Raw genomic sequence first — 21,173 nt, forward strand, 5'->3', positions numbered from 1 at the left:
GCACAGAATGGATCTGAATGTTTACTTAATTGCATTTCGAACTCCTACAGTCACCGGTTGAAGTCCGGGATTAGAATTCTTAAATTAAAAGAACTTGAGATATTTCCAGCAGTTAAATCTTAAAAATCATCTCAAACGCTGACAGGCAGCCAGTGAACGGCAGCATGGATTTGGGGGTAATGAGTCACTTCTCACGCCGGGTGTTAAAAGCCTGAAAGCAGCACTCTGCTGCAGTTTACTGATATTACAATAAAGCGATCACAACAATTAAGACTGGAGATTAAAGCATGAGCGAATCTCTCCACGTCTGAGAATGAAAGGAAAATGTTCGTGACATGTCGAAACATTTGCTCAATAATGGCATACCCAAAATGAATAGTGTGTCTCTGCAGCTACAAGGTATTTGAATGATCTACAAAGTTAACACATGTGAGATTTCTGCAGAGATGTAAGCATACGTCTATATGTGACTAGGTCAGAGTCAATGAATATAGAAACAGAAATGAAAGCTTTTCATTTTTGCCGAACAAAATTATACACTTTTAGGGCGAATATCCTCTTTGAATGATGCAGCCACAGCCCAAAACCTCTAACAACCCATATTACAGCCTCTGAATATTACCTTGATTGATGCAAGTGAAGTGAAGCAGAGCCATTTGGGTTCAGTCATTTGAAGTTTTCTTAGGGAACAATAAAACTCATTTAATTTAATTAACATATCGCTTTCGGTATTTCCTCAACCTAAATACAACTGTTTTTGGCTTTGTCTTGAAAAAGCCATCAGACCTCTATTCATGTTCCCGTTCAAAGTAAACCATAACGTCGGTCTATTTGACCAGCTAGTTTGAAGCTTAATGCCTTGGACGCGATTTTGCAGTGCGTCAAAAAATCAACGCGACCGGTGTGAACGCAGCATATGAGTGCAGTATCACAATTAGTCCACTAGATGGAGACACATACCGTGTTTTCAGATGGAAGGCTGTTCGATGCTGCTAATGCTGCTCTATGCTATGCTAATGAATACAAACAGCTGGAATCAATCAGTGTTAAAATGCACATGGACACAACTTTTGTTCCCAAATCAGCAAAGGTAAGACATAATATGGTTACAGCTTTATAAAGTGTATTTTCTTCTCTTAATCGGCTGCCGATTCAGTGACTTATAGTCTTGGAATCTGTCGAGGTTCATGCCGTTTGTGTGGGTAGCTAGCATGAAGTAGCAAAATTGCTAGCACCTTCAATGTTCAGGTAAAACCAGTTATCATGAGCTTTTAGAGGAGTTTCTTCCCGTTATGTGGGTATGCAGGATGAACATGTGGCTACATTGTTGAGCGTGTCTTTATCTGGTGGTTGTTACGATGTGTTCAACAGCCCTCGGTACCGGGGCAGTTTGGGTTCTAGATTGTATTGGTCGCTTTCCACCTCTGATGTCTGAATCTTTCGTCCGAGGGGTTAATCTTGAGATGTGTCCCTGGTATCATTCACTCTTCATTTTCTTTTTGTCGGGCTTAAAGCCTGTTGCAGAGATGCTGCACAGATGATCTAATGTGGCAAGTTTAGAATTTATTCAAACCCCTTAGGCAACAAAATGCCCTAAATATACAAATAAGCTTAACAAGGAATACAAGTGTGTGAAAATAAGTGACAAAAATAACACATGGCCAGTTGAATCCAAAAAAACAAGTTGGTTTTATTACAACATCATCACATAGATCAAACCATATGTCAGCATGTTGTCGTTCAAGTTGAAACTATTTGCACAGATAATCGCCGCAAATATTTCAAGTTAATCAGCTATAAATAACTTCAGTGCTTTATTAGTGTCGGCTTATACAGCTGTACAAACATTTACATCTGTATTATACATCCTTTACAGGAGTTCGGCGACTGGTAAAGAACACTGTTCAAAGGGAAAGCGGTTTGTTTACATGTGTTCTGTATCTCAGTCAAAATTCCCTGTATGAAGTCATATGTATGTTCTCTTTTATCTCCGTCACGAACATCCCTGCATGTTTTAATGGGCAGACTATTTAAAATGGTGCTCTGTAAACACGGGACACAGGAAACAGTACATGGTATGAAATACAAGTACATGGTATACAATGATCACTATGATCTATCATTGTATAAATGTATGCATGTTTACATAATAATAATATCCAGAATACGATTTGAATATTAATTTACAGGTCAGCATGTTAACAGCAAGTGCACCTTCATATCTTTTCAAATAGTCAAAAAGTGCATTACCTGCATGCTGATTACATGCACATCGATTGCTCTGGCTATGGATGAGATCAGAATAAATAACAAAAAATAAATGTTTGAGTTGAATTAACTCAGAACTACATATATTCTGTCTTACTCTCAAATACAGAGGAGTACGATTGTCTCTGTTACAGTACAGTTGGTCATTCGATTTTATTGCTTCCCGACATTTTAAGGGCAATTAGTTATTACAGATATCATTGATATAATAAAGCAACGGCAGCCATTGAACGTCATGAACATTTCATCCTTGTGTTCTGTACTGAACACCCCAAAGTCAAAGATAATAAAGGCTTATTTCAGTCCAATGCTCTACAAAATATATGGGTCAACATACATCGGAAAATTTGCAAAAATAGACGAGCCAATCCCATCGAGACACTGAAAGGGAGAAGCAAATGATTCCAGGCACACTCATCAGTGAGCTGTTTGGTTTAACTCAGTTCACTCATCATCGTTGCCTTTATTTGTGCGACGTGCCGTCTCTTCTCCTTGTTAGCGTTCTAAAGGGGATTTGATGTTACTTTGGCTCGGTGCTCAGCGTGGAAGACATCTATTGTTGAAGTCCAATCTCTCTCTCTCCCTGCTAACCCCGAAGTGATTAGCGTACATCTTTGGCTATATGCTTTGAAGGCAGTGGCTGCGTATCATTAGATTAAACTAATAAAATAATCTTCTGTATTTAGTTATATATTTTAAAATCTAAACTTAATACGACGTCAGACGACCCAACACAATCACCACGGAGTTTAACTACAACAGTTGGTTTATTCCATATTAAATAATGCAACACTGACGTATACGCATCTACATTCTTGCATAATGCATGTCTGCCTGTCAATTATAATGAGGTATGCTGTAACCTAATTAACATGCCATGGAGTTAGACAACTCAGTTAATTCTCACATGGACAACACGGGTAGGACGGTTCACCATGAACCACTTTAAAAGTTTGCATAGAAACCTTCAAATCCTGAATAAAATGTTGAGAAGAATATGCTCTTAAAGTTTGAAATGTGGGCTGCCTGACACTGGCAAAGAGGCAAAGAGTCTTTGTCATGCTCTCGTGAAAATGTGTCAAGAAAATCCCTTCTGGTTGAGCTTCAGTCCTGCGTCAGTCGATGTACTGCGATAACCATCGGAAACCTTCCCCGTAGCCTTGTTTTTTCAACACGCTGCACATGAAAATCTCCAGCGGCCGGGCGTTCAGCTCCTTCAAAGACACATTTCCCTGATAAGAAATAGAGATAAATGAGGATAACGCTCGTTCGGCACCAGGACATGTGTTCGCGCGCAGATGGAGAGATCATGTTAGTTCTGTGAATATAAAGACAGGGTCTACGACATGCCTACCTTTCCGGTGACTTGACCATCGAGAGCAAAAGCTCCCCTCAGCCCTCCTTCACTGATGGCCTCGGGCAGGTCAATTTTATTACCCAACACCAACACTGGTATGTTGACTATGGTCTCGTCTCCTAGGAGAGCCTGGGAATACAACAGCGGGCACGATCATCATCAATCTACAGTTAAGAGTCAGCACTGCTGGATGGAAACAGCTTGTTACTGCGATGTTTGATCTTACATCCAGTTCAGTCTTAGCTTCTGAGAGTCTGTCGTGATCCGCGCAGTCCACAAGAAAGACGACTCCATTCACAGCCGGCAGGTAGTTCTTCCACACTCTTCGAGCTGTCATCGAACAGAAAACAGTTTGTCAATCTGATTGGGTAGTACATTTTCAGCAACACATGGGCAACCTCGACACACAGGCACTTCCTGCCTTTAGTTTACCATTCAAATGTGCTCAATGTGGGAGGCTCAGTGGTTCCATCTGTGCTGATTTGAAATGCTGTTACATGTCAGGGGCAACAGAGACACCATGTGGCAGCCCTGAGAACTGTGATTGGTCAACTCCTGTTTTCTCCAAAATGTTGAATGTAATACTATTTCCAGTGTCAGCCCTCTCCTCCCTGCAATTTTGGTTCTTTCATCACAAAATCTATGAACTTATTTAAACACAACTGCTTCTTCTGTGGTTAAAAAAAGACGGCCTGGTAATGTAGGACACATCCATGTAGTTTTGAGGTGGCACTATGTCGATCTACAGGCTATTTCTATATAGTCATTGTCCTCAAAAGTGGAGAAAGATCTCACCTTGTACATGTCCCCCCAGATCAAATGTAGTAAATGTCATCCCACCAATTGAGAGCTCTTCAGAAGCTTTGAGAAGAAAAAGAAAATAAATGTGTTATTACGAGTGAGTTTAGGCCTGCACAGTGAGGACAATAACACTGGAAACACTGAGTAAAACGCATGTCAACTTGGCACACTACACTACCGTCTCAGTCTCTCCTTACTTGGATGCAGTGTTGGCACATGTTGGCCAAGTCGGTCGTCTTTTAACATGTGTAGGAGCGTTGTTTTACCAGCATTGTCCAGGCCCAGGAAAATCAGCTTCCCAGACTTTTTGTACAGACCTGGAAGATATAATTCACAAGTGTATCAGAAATGACCTATGAATTCCGTTGGTGAAATCCAGGTCCAGGTGCGAAACTGCACACTGCACTTACCCAAGAACTGTAAAACACTACTCAACCCCCTGTAGATCCAGTTGAATAAAAAGGACATCTTGACGTTCTTTGACTGAAACAAGAAAAAGGTCAGATTACTATCACATCAAACTTCTCATGCCAGAAAAATATAAATGCTTGTCTTGACATTGCATATTTCCTGCTGCTTATACTGTATGTAAATAAGGTGGACAAAATATTAGAAACACCTATTAAACTTAACGCAATCAAAAATGTGCCAGATAATTAGGTAGTTTAAAGCTGGTCATATTTACATGAGGTAGTGTTTATTTGCAGAACAATAACACTTTTTTGGCAGGAACATCACAGGTGTAATTGATCGCATTAAAAACACTTGATGGAACTGAGCCATTGTTAACGACTCTTGTTTAACCTGTTCTCTACCAGCTTTGATGAGTCAACATGTCTGCCGTGATAAAGGTCTGTCATTGCTTATCATTACATCACACTGGTGTTGTTAATATCGTGGTCCAGATATATATATATGCGATATGTCACCTGCACCTACGCGTAGCAGCAGGTGGCTAGCTACCTTTAGGTATGACGTAACTTTAAATATTGACGTTGATGTTCACAAAAAGTCATGGATCAATTTAGAGATCAAACTTCGCTCGTGGACCCTGTCTTAGCTAGTTAGCGTTAGCATGTTAGCTTAGCGTTAAACCTCTGGTACTTTCTAGGGTCTGATGTCACGTGAGCGTCAAGGCAACGTTTACCGATTGTGCGCAAAAAAAACCCATTACGAACCGATGTCAACAGCACTGTACGTTTTTATTGTATTTACGTCAACATTCTAACGTTAGCGTACTTACCCCTCAGCCCTCACCAGCAGTAGTATTGGTGGTCTCCTTGGAAACAGTCATTCGGAGTTCCGCTTATTCTTCTTCGTGTGTTGGAATTCTACGTTTGGTACGCAGTGTGATGCGTCAGCGCCCCCATCAGGCTTTTCGGTGAACAGAGGGTCTACCCAAGGGTGTTTTGCTTTTTTAAACAAACATACATACATACAAAGAGGGGTTGCCATATTTTGAAAAATTGAACCATAGACCCACGTAGTGTGTATTTATTCTTTTCTGATTTACCAAAATGAAGAACATCTCTGATCCAAGCCTTGTGGAGGAGAGTAGCCTAATATCAGTCGTCTAGACTCTAGAACAGCAACTGGTTCGACTTGTCACTGTGAAGTCCACCAGTTGGCCTATCAGTGATGAGGGAATTGTATTCAGACTTAAGTAAAAGTACTACTGCCACGCTGTTAAAGTCAAGTAGGCTAAGTCCTGCATTGAAGTTATTTATTTAAAAGTATATAATGAGAAACATCTACTTACGGCATTAAAAGTAAAAGCACTCAATGCCTAAAAATGGCCCCTGTGACTGTTGTACATACATCACTAGATTATTATGCATTAATGTAAAAGCTGGATTTTAATGTTGTAGTAAATTGAGATGGAGCACATTTTCTAATATTTTGTATAGAACTGCAACTAATCATTATTTTCATTAGATTCATATGATTATTACTTGATTAATTATAGCACAATAGATGAAAAACTAATTTAGAGCAAATAGATAAAACAGGTCATCATGAAAAATCACAGCAGGTTTGATATCAGCAGGAAAACAGATCATGCTTTTATCCAACAACACTAACCACCCTGTGAAGGCCTCGAGTGCTTATTGAATCTAATGGAGCGTGTTTGGGTTATCAGCATTTAAGAAACTGAATTATTGACATCAATAGAATTATTAATGTATGTAACAATTATTAATGATGATTAATAACAACGGGGCACCACCCTGCGAACAGGGACCAATAACCAAACGATAAAACTAAGTCTCATAATTAGTGGCCACTCGTAATGTCAATAGTCGGGTGCGACTACACATTCGAAATGACAGGGAAGGTTTAAGTTCGAGCACAAGCTACTACATACACCCTCACCCATTTCATTCATTTGACTTTAGGTATTAGGCATATAAAATTGTATGATAACGTTTGTTGGTTGCAATATTAATTGATTTGATCATTTACTATTTTGATTTAATAAACTCTGTTATACTTTAAGGAGCAGTCGTCTGTGATTACTTGCGCATATGTGCGGAATGAAACTGTACGTAAATGAACGGACTCTCTGAGACACTGGTGTTCATGCTGATTCAAGAAAGAGATGAGACAAAAGGATATTATTAAATTAGAAACGCATGTATTTACAGTGTCACTATTTCATCTGCAGTAAGAAGGTAAGAAACAGTCCAATAACTGAGCAGTATTTTGTTGCTTAAGCCGTCTTACATCATCGATATCTGCAACGAATCAGAAAGAAAAGGAGAACTGTAAATTCAGAAACAGCTTGTATATGACAGGTTTTCTTCTTCGCCTGTTGCAGGTTGTTCGTACCGTTGAAGTCGGCGGCTTCCGGGTCCTCAGTATTGATCACAATGACCTTCCAGTCGGTCTCACCCTCATCGATCAAAGCCAGAGTTCCCAACACCTTCACTTTGATTACTTCTCCACAAGAGCACACCTGGGAATCAAAGGCATTTAACAAACAAAAAAAGCTGCAAACAGCTGAACTTAAATCTGTCTCTGCCAAGCCCCCCGTCAGAGTAGTACCTTGTTTCCTATGTCACATATATCAATAGGATCGTTGTCTCCACAGCAGCCTGTGTCGCTGTCCTTGTGGTTGGGGTCCTCCCATGTCTGTGGAAGGAGAAAGCTTGTGTTTAGTGGCGCAGAGACACAGTCTGGTCTCCTGTTGTTTGAGTATCGTTTATAGGACTCACCTGTGGAATAGCTCCATAGTTCCAGATGTAGCCTTTGTGAGGAAACACATTATCTACATCACGGAGATTCCCCTTCTTCATGTCTTGTTTCAGTGGATTGAGAGGATCTTTGGTGGCAATCTGATAAATAAACGGCCAAAACACAGTTACTGACTCACATTGTAGTGACTGTACCATTAAAAATGATCATTTCCAAATATTTGCATACATTTATATTTTATATATATATATATACCTCCATCTTTGCATTTGTCCATCTTGGAACCTCCACAACGGCGTGAAAAATATTCTGCAAGAGCAACCGAAATGCCTCAGATTAATTATCTTTCCTGTTTTAGATACATTTCCATAACGTATTTCACTAAAACCTACGTAACAGTGATTATAGAACGAAAGACAGCTGAAGCTTTGCACAAATCCCAAACTTGAACGGACGCTGATAGGACCGTCTGATGTATACAGTGTGTGCTTGAAAACGCTTTATCCATTCATTACCTGTGGATAGTGGAGAAACGTGAGTGTTCTATAGATAAATAACCTCTCGCCGATGTAACCCTTGAATGGAGCGGCAGGAACAGTACATTTTTGTACAAAAACTATTTATATATTTTGTATTTTATAACAGCAACACAATCTTTTCACCATAAAGGCCTAATAAAGGGATTTTAATGTACCAATTTGTGCCAAAGTTAGCACACTAACTGTCCATCACTTCAGACAAATTGACTCCATCTGATTGGTCCGTCTACACTCTCCTAAAGCCAAAACAAGTAGCAAGGGCTGGGGTCATTTTGGTCACCTGGAGCACATAATTATGCTTTCAAAAATACAAACCATGTATTTTTATGAACACGGTTACAGTACAGCCCCAGCAACACGCTTTCAATCTCCCAAAGGTACAAATACAGCTCAAATACAGTAAGTGTGACACGTGACGCTCACCTCTGCTTCATTTGCGTAGATGGGTATGTCATGGAACGGAGATATGTATTTGCCCTCAGAGTTTTCTGTTCAAAAGAGTACCGGTAATGCAATGTTACCTCTTTATGAATCACCATGAGGGACTACAAAGTGTGAGATCCCCTCATGAAGCTCTACGACTTGTCAACAGGTTAACAAGTGGGCATATTCCAGAATTCAACAAAGGAATTGTTAAAGGCACTTCAAACAGATTATCAGTGTACACAGCCGAACTGACAGCAGTAATCATCAGTCTTCAGTGGGTGGAGGAGATCGAACCAATGAAAGTACTTTTGTGTTCACATTCTGCAGCTGCAATACAAAGTATACAATCCGGTCAAACAGTACGAGAGGATCTTTTAACTGAAGTTTATACATCATTACTGAACTCACAACATTTAGGAATAGATGTACATCTCTGTTGGGTACCGGCTCACGTTGGAATAGAGGGAAATGAGGTTGCAGATAAACTTGAGAAAAGAGCGTCAAACAAAAATGATATTTTAGAAATTTGTTTTGGGAGGTCAGAAGCAAAATCAGTAATACAGCACGGAATTATTACATCTTGGCAGGAAATTTGGAATCATGACAATAAGGGTAGAAATTACAACAAAATCCAGACGTCAGTCAGAGTGAGAAGCGATGGAAGTGAAAGGAGAAAAGAAGATGTTACTTTCAGTTTAAGGTTTGGACATACAGGACTCAATGACACGTTATACACATCATGAAAAAGACAGAGTGGGATAAATGTGAGATATGCAACTGTAAAGAAACTGTGTAACATGTGCTGATAGAGTGAAGGAAGTTCAGGGTGGAAAGAGAAAGACTGAAGAACAGAGTGGTAGATACAGGAAGGGAGTGGAGCATCAAAGGACTGTTAGAGATAGAGGATAAACAAGTTCAGCTTAAAAGGGCTTTATTTAATATTTTGAATGGAACGGGTTCAATATACAGAATATAACTTCTATATGAAGTTTATTTTTATTTGTATTTTATTTATAAATAACATTATTATTGTGTTTAAATGATAACTGTCATAAAGTCATGATGTTACACACTCCGGTCCAGTAGGTGGCGCCTTAAACGTTGGTTTGTAGTCCGCCATTAAAGTGAAAGAAGAAGAAGAAGAAGAAGGAGAAAGATGAGAGGAAGACGAAGAGGACTCATCTCATGGTAGCCTAAAAAGCTATTGAAGTTAGCTTAGCATGCTATCTGGAAACAGACGGACTGGGACGGGAGTGACCAACACAGCGCTAGTCAGAGCTTAATGAGAGTAAACGGTGTTTTTAACGGAGTTCGTCTGGAGGGAAACTTTCTGTGGTTTAGTGAAAATGTCTAAAGTAGAAATGCTAAGCTCTTTCGTCAACCAGCGACTAACTGCGGCTGGTGAAGAGACAGTTGGTCTGTTTGAAAGAACGATAGCAGAGTACGAGGAGGAACTCTCCCGTTCAAAACAGGGGAATAAGCGACAACGGGAACTTCTGGACGCTGTTTTCAACCCGGAAGTCCGGATACAAAGAGCACGTGGGTTCACTTTATTTCTTCTCTCAGTTCTAAAACACTGTTCATGCTCCGGTTGATACCTTTTAATGTAGTTTGGAGTGAGACTCTGTTGCAATAAATCTTTTTCTTCTTTTCCTGATTTCATATTTGCAAACGTGTAGCTTTTCGGCGAAATAAGCCGTTTTGAATCAAAATATATCAAGTGTAGATCCGTAGAGTTTTTATTTTTTTGGGGGGCGGTCAACTGGCCAACCAGCGTTTCTCAGATTGGAGTGAGACAAGGATACAATTTTTTTGATTACTCAAAGTAGAATGAGGCTATTTCGTGGTGATAATAACTTGAAACACGAGGCCCAGATTATACTGATGCGATGATGTGGTCAAAGAGCTTCAGGAAGAGGATGCTGTGAGTGGAGCTGGGCTGGATACCGGTGGAGGTCTAAACAGACGTGAGTACAGCTTCCCGCTTTCACAGTATTTTAAATACATTGATAAGGCAGGGTATGCTAACTTCAGCCTCTGCTCCAATGAGATGAAGTACAGCAACAAGGGCTCACGTGCCCTCTCATCACACTGCCAGACACTGTTCACTGTAATGACCACAGCAAGTGTACTTCCGGTCCCAATAGTCTCATCGCAGTTGCTCCCAAAGGCCCTGAAGTAATGAGAGAGAGAGTGTTAAGGAGCCTGTACTGTCATCATTTTAAAAAATGAACTGGATTGAATGCATATTAATTGTAAATAGAAGATAGCCCCCCCCCCCCCTCGCTGATTTGTTCTCTCAGCCTCTAGATCAGTGATTCTTAACCATAGGGCCGCGGCCCATGATAGGGCCGCGGCCCATGATAGGGCCGCGGCCCATGATAGGGCCGCGGCCCATGATAGGGCCGCGGCCCATGATAGGGCCGCGGCCCATGATAGGGCCGCGGCCCATGATAGGGTCGCGGCCCATGATAGGGCCGCGGCCCATGATAGGGCCGCGGCCCATGATTGGGCCGCGGCCCATGATTGGGCCGCGGCCCATGATTGGGCCGCGGCCCATGATTGGGCCGCGGCCCATGATTGGGCCGCGGCCCATGATTGGGCCGCGGCCCATGATTGGGCCGCGGCCCATGATTGGGCCGCGGCCCATGATTGGGCCGCGGCCCAATCCCCTCGGTAAAATCCCCTCGGTAAATCGGATCCTCCATCCCCTCCCCTTCCGTTCCTACGGCTTGTTTGCGCAAATACGTCACAAAACATGTCCGTGTTTGGTATCCCAGCATGCCCAAAATCCTCATCTTTGCAAAGAAATCATCGATTTTCTTTCATTTCTTATGGTTTCTCCACAAAAGGAGCCCACACACACACTGTCCAAAGTCGCCATAACCGCTGCAAGTCGTATCTTGCAGCATTTCGACGGAAAAAGACACATTACAGACCAGACAACGTGCTAGCGGATGTTACCATGGAGCTACTGCCTTCAGAAAACGCTAGTACTTATAGTACAAACCTTATCCTCCTCTTCCATAAGCCGTCAACCAACGTTTGCGTAACTGAGCTATTCTCATTCTCGTTCGTGCGCTCGGTCGCAGCCATTAAGCACAGCAAGTCCGCTACTCACACACCATGTCTTCGACCATATATACATCGTTTTTGCAATTTGTAAAGGCTAAAAATAAAAGGAAAATAATATAATATCACAATATAAAGGGAGAAACACCTTTAGTGTGTCAGAATATCATGTGGTTACCATGTGTCCATTTGGGTCTCCAAATGTCCTTTTAGAGCTCCGCCTGGATCTCTTCATGGAAGAAACACTGTAGAATGGTCATACTTTGTCCAATCTTCTTCAAATTTGAGGCAGTTGTTCACTGATAGTGTAGTTGCAGCCCTATACTGTCCTTTACCTGTACAGATACAGCCACCGGCAGTTATTTATACTGAAAGATACTTTTTTATTTTATGCGGACAAAAATCTTAACTTTGTACTGACTCCAAAGGCCCACTGTTTCTGTATGACCTACAGGTTGTCTGACACTTTTGATGCATATAGTCAGAGTGGGCCCCGGGACGCTTTGTACTTGAAAAGTTGGGCCCCGAGGTCAAAAAGGTTAAGAACCCCTGCTCTAGATGACAGGACATATTTCAACTTAAAGTACAAGTTTGTTCTCTTTGATAACACCACATGGATTTGACAGCTTAAAATGGTTCATATGTTCATGGTCACATAAGTTGATTACATTATTGTATTATCTGGTTCTAGTGATACTCTGGAAGTGTATGTACAGGAGACTATTTGCTCAATTCTAAAATGTCTTTGTAACGTCTCTGTGTGTGTTTACTGTTTTCTGTGTGTGTTTACTGTTTTCCTGCAGACGTCCAGCAGCTGTTGTTGGTTAAAGAAGAGGTTCCCTCTGAGCAGCAGGAGTGGAGCTCCAGTCTGGACCAGGAGGACCCAGAGCCCTCACACATTAAAGAAGAACAGGAGGACCCAGAACCCTCACACATTAAAGAAGAACAGGAGGACCCAGAGCCCTCACACATTAAAGAAGAACAGGAGGACCCAGAACCCTCACACATTAAAGAACAGGAGGACCCAGAGCCCTCACACATTAAAGAAGAACAGGAGGACCCAGAGCCCTCACACATTAAAGAAGAACAGGAGGACCCAGAGCCCTCACACATTAAAGAAGAACAGGAGGACCCAGAACCCTCACACATTAAAGAAGAACAGGAGGACCCAGAACCCTCACACATTAAAGAAGAACAGGAGGACCCAGAACCCTCGCACATTAAAGAAGAACAGGAGGACCCAGAGCCCTCACACATTAAAGAAGAACAGGAGGACCCAGAACCCTCACACATTAAAGAAGAACAGGAGGAACCAGAGCCCTCACACATTAAAGAAGAACAGGAGGACCCAGAGCCCTCACACATTAAAGAAGAACAGGAGGACCCAGAGCCCTCACACATTAAAGAAGAACAGGAGGACCCAGAGCCCTCACACATTAAAGAAGAACAGGAGGACCCAGAGCCCTCACACATTAAAGAAGAACAGGAGGAACTCTGCACCAGTCAGGAAGGAGAGCAGCTTCAAGGTCTGAAGAGTGAAGATGAAGAAGAGGAAGCTCAGTCCTCACAGCTTCATCAAAGACAAACTGAACAGATGGAAACAGAAGCTGAGAGAGAAGACTGTGGAGGACCAGAACCAGACAGGAACTTGGATCCAGATAGACATCCAGAACCAGATACCGATGAGAAGACTGGAGACTCTGATGGCACTGGTGATTGGAAGAAGACCAGAGAACCTCAGTCAGGTTTAAACTATTTGAAACCTGATGAAGTCCGTGTCAGTGATTCAAGATGTAGCGCTGGTGAAAAACGTTTTAGATGCTCTGAGTGTGAGAAAACATTTGGCAAGAGTCAAAATCTGAAGATACACATGAGAACCCACACAGGAGAAAAACCTTTCAGCTGCTCAGTCTGTAAGAAATCATTTAAGCAGGGTTCACATTTACAGAGCCACATGAGAACCCACACAGGAGAAAAACCTTTCAGCTGCTCAGTCTGTGAGAAATCTTTTAACCGGCGTTCATATTTACAGATACACATGAGAACCCACACAGGAGAAAAACCTTTCAGCTGCTCAGTCTGTAAGAAATCTTTTCAACAGAGTTCACATTTACAGATACACATGATAACCCACACAGGAGAAAAACCTTTCAGCTGCTCAGTCTGTAAGAAATCTTTTCAACAGAGTTCACATTTACAGAGACACATGAGAACCCACACAGGAGAAAAACCTTTCAGCTGCGCAGTCTGTAAGAAATCTTTTAGCGTTCGTTCAAATGTACGGAGCCACACGAGAATCCACACAGGAGAAAAACCTTTCAGCTGCGCAGTCTGTAAGAAATCTTTTAGCGTTTGTTCAACTTTACAGAGACACATGAGAACCCACACAGGAGAAAAACCTTTCAGCTGCTCAGTCTGTAAGAAATCTTTTAGCGTTTGTTCAACTTTACAGAGACACATGAGAATCCACACAGGAGAAAAACCTTTCAGCGGATCAGTTTAATGGATTTGTGCGCAACAGAGTACAAAATGTACACATGAAAACCCAAACAGGAAACAATCCCCTTTAGCTGTTCTGGTTGCAGTAAAGTTTCCGTTCGTGATAAAAGCTTTCAGCACGAGTCACCTCTGAAGTTACACATGATTAACCGCAGTTCAACTACACTGATTTCAAAATTTCAATACAAAACGTTATGCACTGAATGAGTGCCAACTGTACAGTTTGAAATAGTTTTGATGATTGTATTGATTGATTTAATGGTAATGTAAGTTTAAGACGATGGTTTTACCTGCATCTGTGCACAGTATATTGTATTTAAATGATTTCATCAATAAAAAGAAAAAGGTTTGTGTATTTCACTGGTTCATACCGTTTTACATAGCACACTTTGTTCGTCAGGATTAAATCCATCAGTGACTTGAGTGACTCAATAGTTCTTTATCTTACCTGGCAGTTTGCACTCTTTGCTGCTGCCATTACTGGCAAATCTATAGAGATTAAAACAATAAATAAAATGTCAGTGAATCAAAAGACATCAAGCTAAGTGATGCAGATCAATCAAAGGAAAACAACTCGCTTTTTTTTTAACGAGGGAAAAGACAATAGCTCAATCATATAGTTGGAAATATGTCTAATAGTAAATACACACATTTTATGTCACTCAGACAGAGCCATCTAAAAAATACATATTACAGGGAGGAAAGGAGACAGAGCTCCAGTATTTATCCCACTATGACTACGTCCTCCTCAGTGAACTCATAGAAGGGAACCTCCAGGTTTAGAGGAGCAGGTCCCTTTCTTATCCTTCCTGAAGCATCGTAGTGGGAGCCATGGCACGGACAGTAGTAGTCTCCGAAGTCTCCGGCATTGGCGATGGGCACACACCGAGGACGATGACCCAGCGGGGGTTAATCACTCTATCCTTGTCATGCTGGGGGTCACGGAGCTCCGCCAGATTCACAGCCTCCTCTGCTGCGATTTCCTTCTCTGTGCGGTGACGGACAAACAGGGGCTTTCCTCTCCACTTGAAGGTCATGTTATGATTGCATAAGAAAAATCACTGTGTCACACTATTCAATATATGCAGGATAATGTGTGTCAGTGTCTGATGTGATATTATAGAATCGAAAAACACAGGACATGATGTTGTCTGTCCTTTGTGCCAAGGTGGTGAGCACTTCCAGGAAATGAACCTTGTTTTGAGTGGTTGACGATCGACAAGTGGGGGTTTTCCAGCTTGTGTGGGGTGTATCTTGGTTTGGTTTAGGTTGTAGAATTTTGGGACAGTTGGGCCCAGAACACATCATCAGTAATGTTCCCTTGTGTCATTGAGTGTTTCTGCCTTTCAACACGATACACCCTCCCCAAGGGCGGCCAGCTGCAGGATGACCAGCCCTCAGCTTGTGTGCCGTGCCCAACTGTCTCAAACTTGACAACGTTGAGAATCGTAGATGCTTGAAAGGTTAACAGGTGGGGATTCTCACGTGGGTATAGTTATAGTATATTGTACATTGTTGATTTGTGAATTGCTGAGTTAATATTGTATTTGAACAAACTGACAGTATTTTCCTGCTTTCTTATTCTGTGCTTATTGATTGCTGAGTGTCTTTCAGTTATAATTTCTGTCATGTCTCCTTAAATGTATAAATCTGATCCACAGAATGTGCCATCGACTTGATGATGTCATGAAGCTGTGTTGTGAGTTATCCAGAGCAAATCCAGACCACAGTGAAAGGCTCAGGGAAGGGAGCAGCAGCAGCAGCGGGCGGCCTGGCCTTCGCTGGAGGGTTAGTCGGGGGACCTCTTGGTATCACAGTCGGTAAGTGGGAATAAATGCATGCAACAGTTTCTCCCACTCGTGTGTGCGATCATAATTCCACAAGTTTGAAACCCTCTTACCCTGTAGGCGGTGCTGTCGGAGGCCTTCTGGGCTGCTGGCTGACCAGTGGACAGTTCAAACCGCTGCCTCAGATCATAATGGAGCTCAGTCCTCAGCAGCAGCAGCAGCTTTATGGTAGTCTTCTGGCCGTGCTGGGAGACATTCAGTGGACAGATATGGCTCAGCTAACTGCTCTAGTGATGGGCAACGCCACCCTGAAGCAGCAGCTGACGGCGACCCTTCTCGGGTACATCTCCAAGGAGCTCCAGCCGCAGGTGCATTACGTGGATTAGTGCCTGTGCATGCATCATTTTAAAAGACAGGTAGTATGGTTGATTTTGAGGGTAATTAATGGCTCTTTATGGAGCTTGCCACGTTACGTAACGTAATGTAAATTTATATGACAGAGTCTGGTGTATAATTACATTAATTGTTTAATTGTAGCAATGAGAGAAGCGTGTTTACCTTTTTGTATCAATGCAGATCTTGGTTAATGAGAAATATATGTAAGCACACTAAATGCTCTGCCATGTTTGGTGTAACATGTGTGTTAATCAAGTTCAGGTGAGTGAAATATACTGCTAATTAAAACACGTTCCATTATAGATAGGGATGGTTTTCCAGCCGTGACACAGGAACAGTACATATCAACACAAGATATAGAATACACAATATAAAGAATATATTAGAATACACTATAAATAAATAAAACTACTAAAACTAGAATATTTTCTAAAATTATATTGTGCATTGATATCAGTTATTGATGACTTCATCAGTTGAATAAATAACTAAAATATAACAATATCCTGAAAAAAATTAAGGAGGACGCCATCTTCAATAAAACACCTCAGTTTTCTTTGTTTCTTGTAAACCATTTTGATATATCTTCAAGTATGTTTTCTCGTCTCTGAGGCACACCAAAGCATCCGACTGAAGTAGCTAAAAGGCACACAGCATGCAGTCCATGGGTGGGTACATATAAATGAATGACTTATTTTAGCACTCGGTTTCAAAACTGTGTGGAGATTGCAGAGCCGACTGAGTGTTTGAGTCCAAAGGGTTTGACTTCACGTTCAGCCACTTCAGTGCCGGCATGTCACTCAACTTCTCCACTGGTATTTCTGTGGGACAAGATAAGAATAACAGAGTAAACTTGAGCTGAAGGCATATAACAAAATACAACCCCTTGTGTCTTATTATCTTATTATTATTACCTGTGATGCCATTCCCCTCCAGGTTAATCCTCTCCAGCGTGGCTATTTCACTCAGCTTAGCGGGGAAGATGGAGAAGCTGTTATCAGCCAGATTGATGGAGGTTAAATGCTCCATTTCTCCCACGATGTCAGGCAGTTTGGTGAGAACATTTCCTCGCACGTCCAGTTCTGCAGAATATTTAAAGACGGGGGCGTAAATCGAGGGGTCACCTGTCTGTTCTTCCGCCAACATTTGTGAGGTGAACAACATACAACAACGCAATCTTTTCCCTGAAGAGTGTATTTATCCACTACCTCTCAGCTGAGTGAAGGTTGAAAAGAGTTTGCTGGAAATGGACTTCATCTCATTGTCAGCCAGTGTGATGACGCGGATGTTGTCTGAGACACTCTTGAGGATCTTGAACACACCATCTGGGAAGTTAATGAGCTTGCAGTTTGACAGGTCTGCAGAGGAGAATAAGAAGATGATTATGAGATGATGAAGCTTTAACACAGCTTCTATCATTAACAAACACTTAAAAGATTTAAAGTTATTTGACAAGACAAATGTTAGCCTCTGCCACCACCTGCTGGTGAAAATCTGAAATATTGAATCAGAGCTCTTCATTCAGCAGAAAGAGTGAGTGAGTGAGAGAAGAGATATTACCCAGTGTATCTTTCCCCTCCTCTACGGTTGCATTAACCCTCCGGCCCACATTTGCGACTGCCTCAGCCATTTTTCTGCTGGAACTGTTCCTAAAGACAACATTACATGACACATCACACTTAGTTGTGTTATGCATGAGATGTATGACACCCAAATAGTAATGACAGTAACTAAAAATGACAGTATGTCAATTAAAATGTATCCAGCTTCATGCGGTTGCCACACTTGCTGCATTAGGTCAATATTAAGTGAGTGCTCAATGTATTCTTATGCGACACACATCTTTGTAACCATTCATCACTAGAGTAATATTAACTAACTTATTTCCTTTTGTTGTAATATTATCAACAAAATGAAATGAGTAAATTCCCTTACTTACTTATTTTCTGTAAATTGACATTAATATTTCTTGAGACAGGTACTGATATAATTCACATGCAAGTAAGTATTTTAAAGGTTTTCAAAAGTTAAGTAAAAGAAATAAAAGTGCTACAAGAAATACACCAACAACTGGAGATGGTGCAATTGTGAAAATACACCAAATTGGAGATAATACAAAACAATCTATTGTAAATAATGAGTGATGACAAGCTCCAAAATGTTGGGGATTTTTATGCTTTCAGATCAGGTGACTGATCACATAGAAGTACTCTGTACTACAAGCAGAGGTGGAAGAAGTATTCAAATATGTTACTCAAGTAAGAGTACAAATGTATGAGCCTGTATGTGTACTGATTATGCAGAATGACACATTTCAGATGATGTATCGTATATGATATTGTTGGATTATATATAGAAGAAGGTGGTAGAAAATGTAATGACTTTATATGCTGCTGGGAAGCTTATAATTTATAATAATATATATCATAAATTATTAGTGATTCATATTTTTTATTCATAAAATAAATCTGCAAAGTAACAAAGCAGTCAAATAAACATTGATTACAAATCAATTCGCTGGAAGTTCGTCGATGCAGTCGTCGTAGAAAGTCGACCAAGAAACGCGAGTGACGTAAAAACCAGTACCTTTACAAACCACGTCAGTTAACGTTACTTCTGGTTGACTTTACTTAACGTTAAAACCAACGTGGCGCTGGGTAATGCCCCTATTACTTGAACTGAACCAAGAGGAACATATTTCCTTCCTCTGAAAGAGTAAAGTAAAGTACAAGTCAATATAAAATAAGCTTTTGCCTAACACCAGACCAGAACCAGACTAATACAAAGACAGCCTGTTGAGCTACACTTAGTAATGATTTCACTATATCAGTGTTTCATTTAAACCACACCAGGGAGACACTTACCTAAACCAGAAGCTAGTGTTACAGAGCCTGGCAGCTGTTAGCTCACGTTAGCAACAGCAGCTCAACCACAGTCTAATTTGGCGAGTGTGTATTTTTAGCCCCGCAGAGGACAATTCACCTGAATGTTTCCCCATTTCATCAGATAAATTAAGAATAGCAACACCTCATATTGTAACGATTTACATTCTGTAAACGTCGTTGTTACTTCAAGCGACAGTTAGTAACGCTAAGTAAGGAATATGCTAGGCTACTAGCAAACATGTTGCTAGGAAATGCATTCACGAGTGTCAGTGCTGCGCTGTCAAGTTGCAGACTATGAAACGTTAGCCTAATTAACAGTAACAAAGCAGCAATTTCACTTATTAAGTAGTAATATTTATAATGAAGAACTATTACGTTATTTAGTTGGTTAATGTTGGGTGACGAGTCAGTTTTGTCAGCATATTCAAAAGTTTTATATCTGAGTGCTGCTTTTTAAAATCTGATTATTTTGCATTGAGACTTGGCCTTTTAAAACACATGAAGAAAACACAAGGAGCTTTTTTCGGGCTATGTTTCTCTACTTTGAATACTAATATTTAGCATTTAGAATTGTCCCATACATTTTTGCATTAGGAAGATAAGTGATGTTCTTACTTATGATTCCTGGTCAACAAATCGACGGTCTCACATCACCCCCGTACTCCGATCTCTCCACTGGCTTCCTGTAGCATCTCGGATACACTTTAAAAATTCTCACCATCACTTACAGAGCACTTCACGGTCAGGCTCCGGCTTATGTCGCTGATCTACTTCGCCCCTATTCACCCGCCCGCACTCTCAGGTCAAATGCTCTAGGTCTTCTGTCAGTCCCACGCACGCGATTTAAGTCCCGTGGTGACCGAACCTTTGAGGCAGTGGCCCGAGGCTCTGGAATGCTCTGCCTGCAACTCTGCGCCTCGCAGATACTGTGGATACTTTTAAAAGCCAGCTCAAAACCCACCTGTTTAGGCTGGCGTTTGTGTAAAAGTAAACCCATGTCCTAGACCTGCTCTTAAAATATGTTTTACATTTTTTTTTTTTTTTTTTTTTTTTTACTTTTCTCTGTGTATATAATTAATTGACCCTAGGGTCACATTGTGTTTTTTATGCTTTTAAATGTCTGCTCTGTTAAGCACTTTGTGATACTATTGTCTGTGAAAAGCGCTATATCAATACAATTCATTCATTCAACTCTGCCCAGTTTGAGCACTGGTCATGACTCTGGCAAATTCCTGGTCAGTCAGTGTATTTTCAAAGGATTTGAATGGTGAGCTCTCTCTCTGGCTTCAGGTGAATAGTTTACCATTGTTACGGCTATAACTGCCACTTTACAGTATTTGCTGGACATTCCTCTCCTATACAATGCTGTATTTTGATGTGAGACTGTTGATGGCTGAAACACTCTAAAACTACAAACTGTAAACTGTTTTAGACGAGGTATCATATACCAAAACCAAAATACTTTTTCCATAGTTTGATATAGAAGATGTTTGATACCCAGCATCTCTGCTTAAAAATAACCTTTGTTAGTACAGTATAAGTAATAAAACATAACACATATATGTAATCCATGTCCAAAATGTACATAAATACAATTTCTTTAATATTTACAAATAAATATACTTTAATTTACAGTTACTCAAATGTACTGTACAATAAAAACAGTGCTGTAATATTCAACAACATTGCCATTTCATGTTTACATTGATGAAATTGACAAGGGAAATAAAGTTGTACATTACATTGTGACATCTGCAAACCGCTGGAAGACTGGATGCTATTGTTGAGTTTGTATTTCAGCACATCCTAAAATAACAATGTTCTCCAGAGCTCACATCGCAAATTGTAATCCCATCTCTGCATGTAGATCACCTACAATCTCACAGTTCACAGTGACAAATGTCAAAGAGCTTTTCCCTCCCGGCTAAGTGTTTCCTTTTGTTTTCCA

At 40.9% G+C, this 21,173-nt stretch overlaps 3 protein-coding genes and 1 pseudogene across 5 annotated transcripts; 1 reads left to right on the plus strand and 3 right to left on the minus strand.

Moving 5' to 3' along the window:
• Nucleotides 1-1,779: 1,779 nt before the first annotated feature.
• On the minus strand, nucleotides 1,780-5,724 carry sar1aa (secretion associated, Ras related GTPase 1Aa). Its single transcript, XM_079293548.1, has 7 exons — nucleotides 5,670-5,724; nucleotides 4,837-4,909; nucleotides 4,624-4,743; nucleotides 4,421-4,486; nucleotides 3,852-3,955; nucleotides 3,623-3,754; nucleotides 1,780-3,500 (listed from the first exon to the last, which is right to left on the minus strand). Exons 2-7 carry the CDS (start codon nucleotides 4,892-4,894, stop codon nucleotides 3,384-3,386), a joined length of 597 nt encoding a protein of 198 aa, XP_079149674.1. The 5' UTR covers nucleotides 4,895-4,909; nucleotides 5,670-5,724; the 3' UTR covers nucleotides 1,780-3,383.
• A 1,357-nt stretch (nucleotides 5,725-7,081) lies between these two features.
• On the minus strand, nucleotides 7,082-8,851 carry ppa1a (inorganic pyrophosphatase 1a; the record flags this gene model as incomplete). Its single annotated transcript, XM_079292711.1, has 7 exons — nucleotides 7,082-7,161; nucleotides 7,256-7,382; nucleotides 7,472-7,558; nucleotides 7,642-7,761; nucleotides 7,877-7,930; nucleotides 8,584-8,648; nucleotides 8,836-8,851. 7 exons carry the CDS (start codon nucleotides 8,849-8,851, stop codon nucleotides 7,082-7,084), a joined length of 549 nt encoding a protein of 182 aa, XP_079148837.1.
• A 6,968-nt stretch (nucleotides 8,852-15,819) lies between these two features.
• LOC306794895 (protein C19orf12 homolog) lies at nucleotides 15,820-16,330 on the plus strand (annotated as a pseudogene). Its single transcript has 2 exons — nucleotides 15,820-15,977; nucleotides 16,065-16,330. The product of its transcript is annotated as a protein C19orf12 homolog (transcript).
• Nucleotides 16,331-16,453: 123 nt separating this feature from the next.
• lrrc20 (leucine rich repeat containing 20) lies at nucleotides 16,454-20,022 on the minus strand. Of its 2 annotated transcripts, none has more exons than XM_079293745.1 (5): nucleotides 19,841-20,022; nucleotides 17,901-17,989; nucleotides 17,549-17,698; nucleotides 17,255-17,422; nucleotides 16,454-17,161 (listed from the first exon to the last, which is right to left on the minus strand). In XM_079293745.1, the coding sequence occupies exons 2-5, from the start codon at nucleotides 17,968-17,970 to the stop codon at nucleotides 17,037-17,039; spliced, it is 513 nt and encodes a 170-aa protein (XP_079149871.1). In that variant the 5' UTR covers nucleotides 17,971-17,989; nucleotides 19,841-20,022; the 3' UTR covers nucleotides 16,454-17,036. The 2 variants fall into 2 exon arrangements, with proteins under 2 accessions (XP_079149871.1, XP_079149870.1); XM_079293744.1 differs by lacking the exon at nucleotides 19,841-20,022 and adding an exon at nucleotides 19,205-19,457.
• Nucleotides 20,023-21,173: the final 1,151 nt, after the last annotated feature.

Source organism: Melanostigma gelatinosum, assembly GCF_949748355.1.
Source record: "Melanostigma gelatinosum genome assembly, chromosome: 21".
In the NCBI taxonomy this organism is placed as follows: Eukaryota; Metazoa; Chordata; class Actinopteri; order Perciformes; family Zoarcidae; genus Melanostigma; species Melanostigma gelatinosum.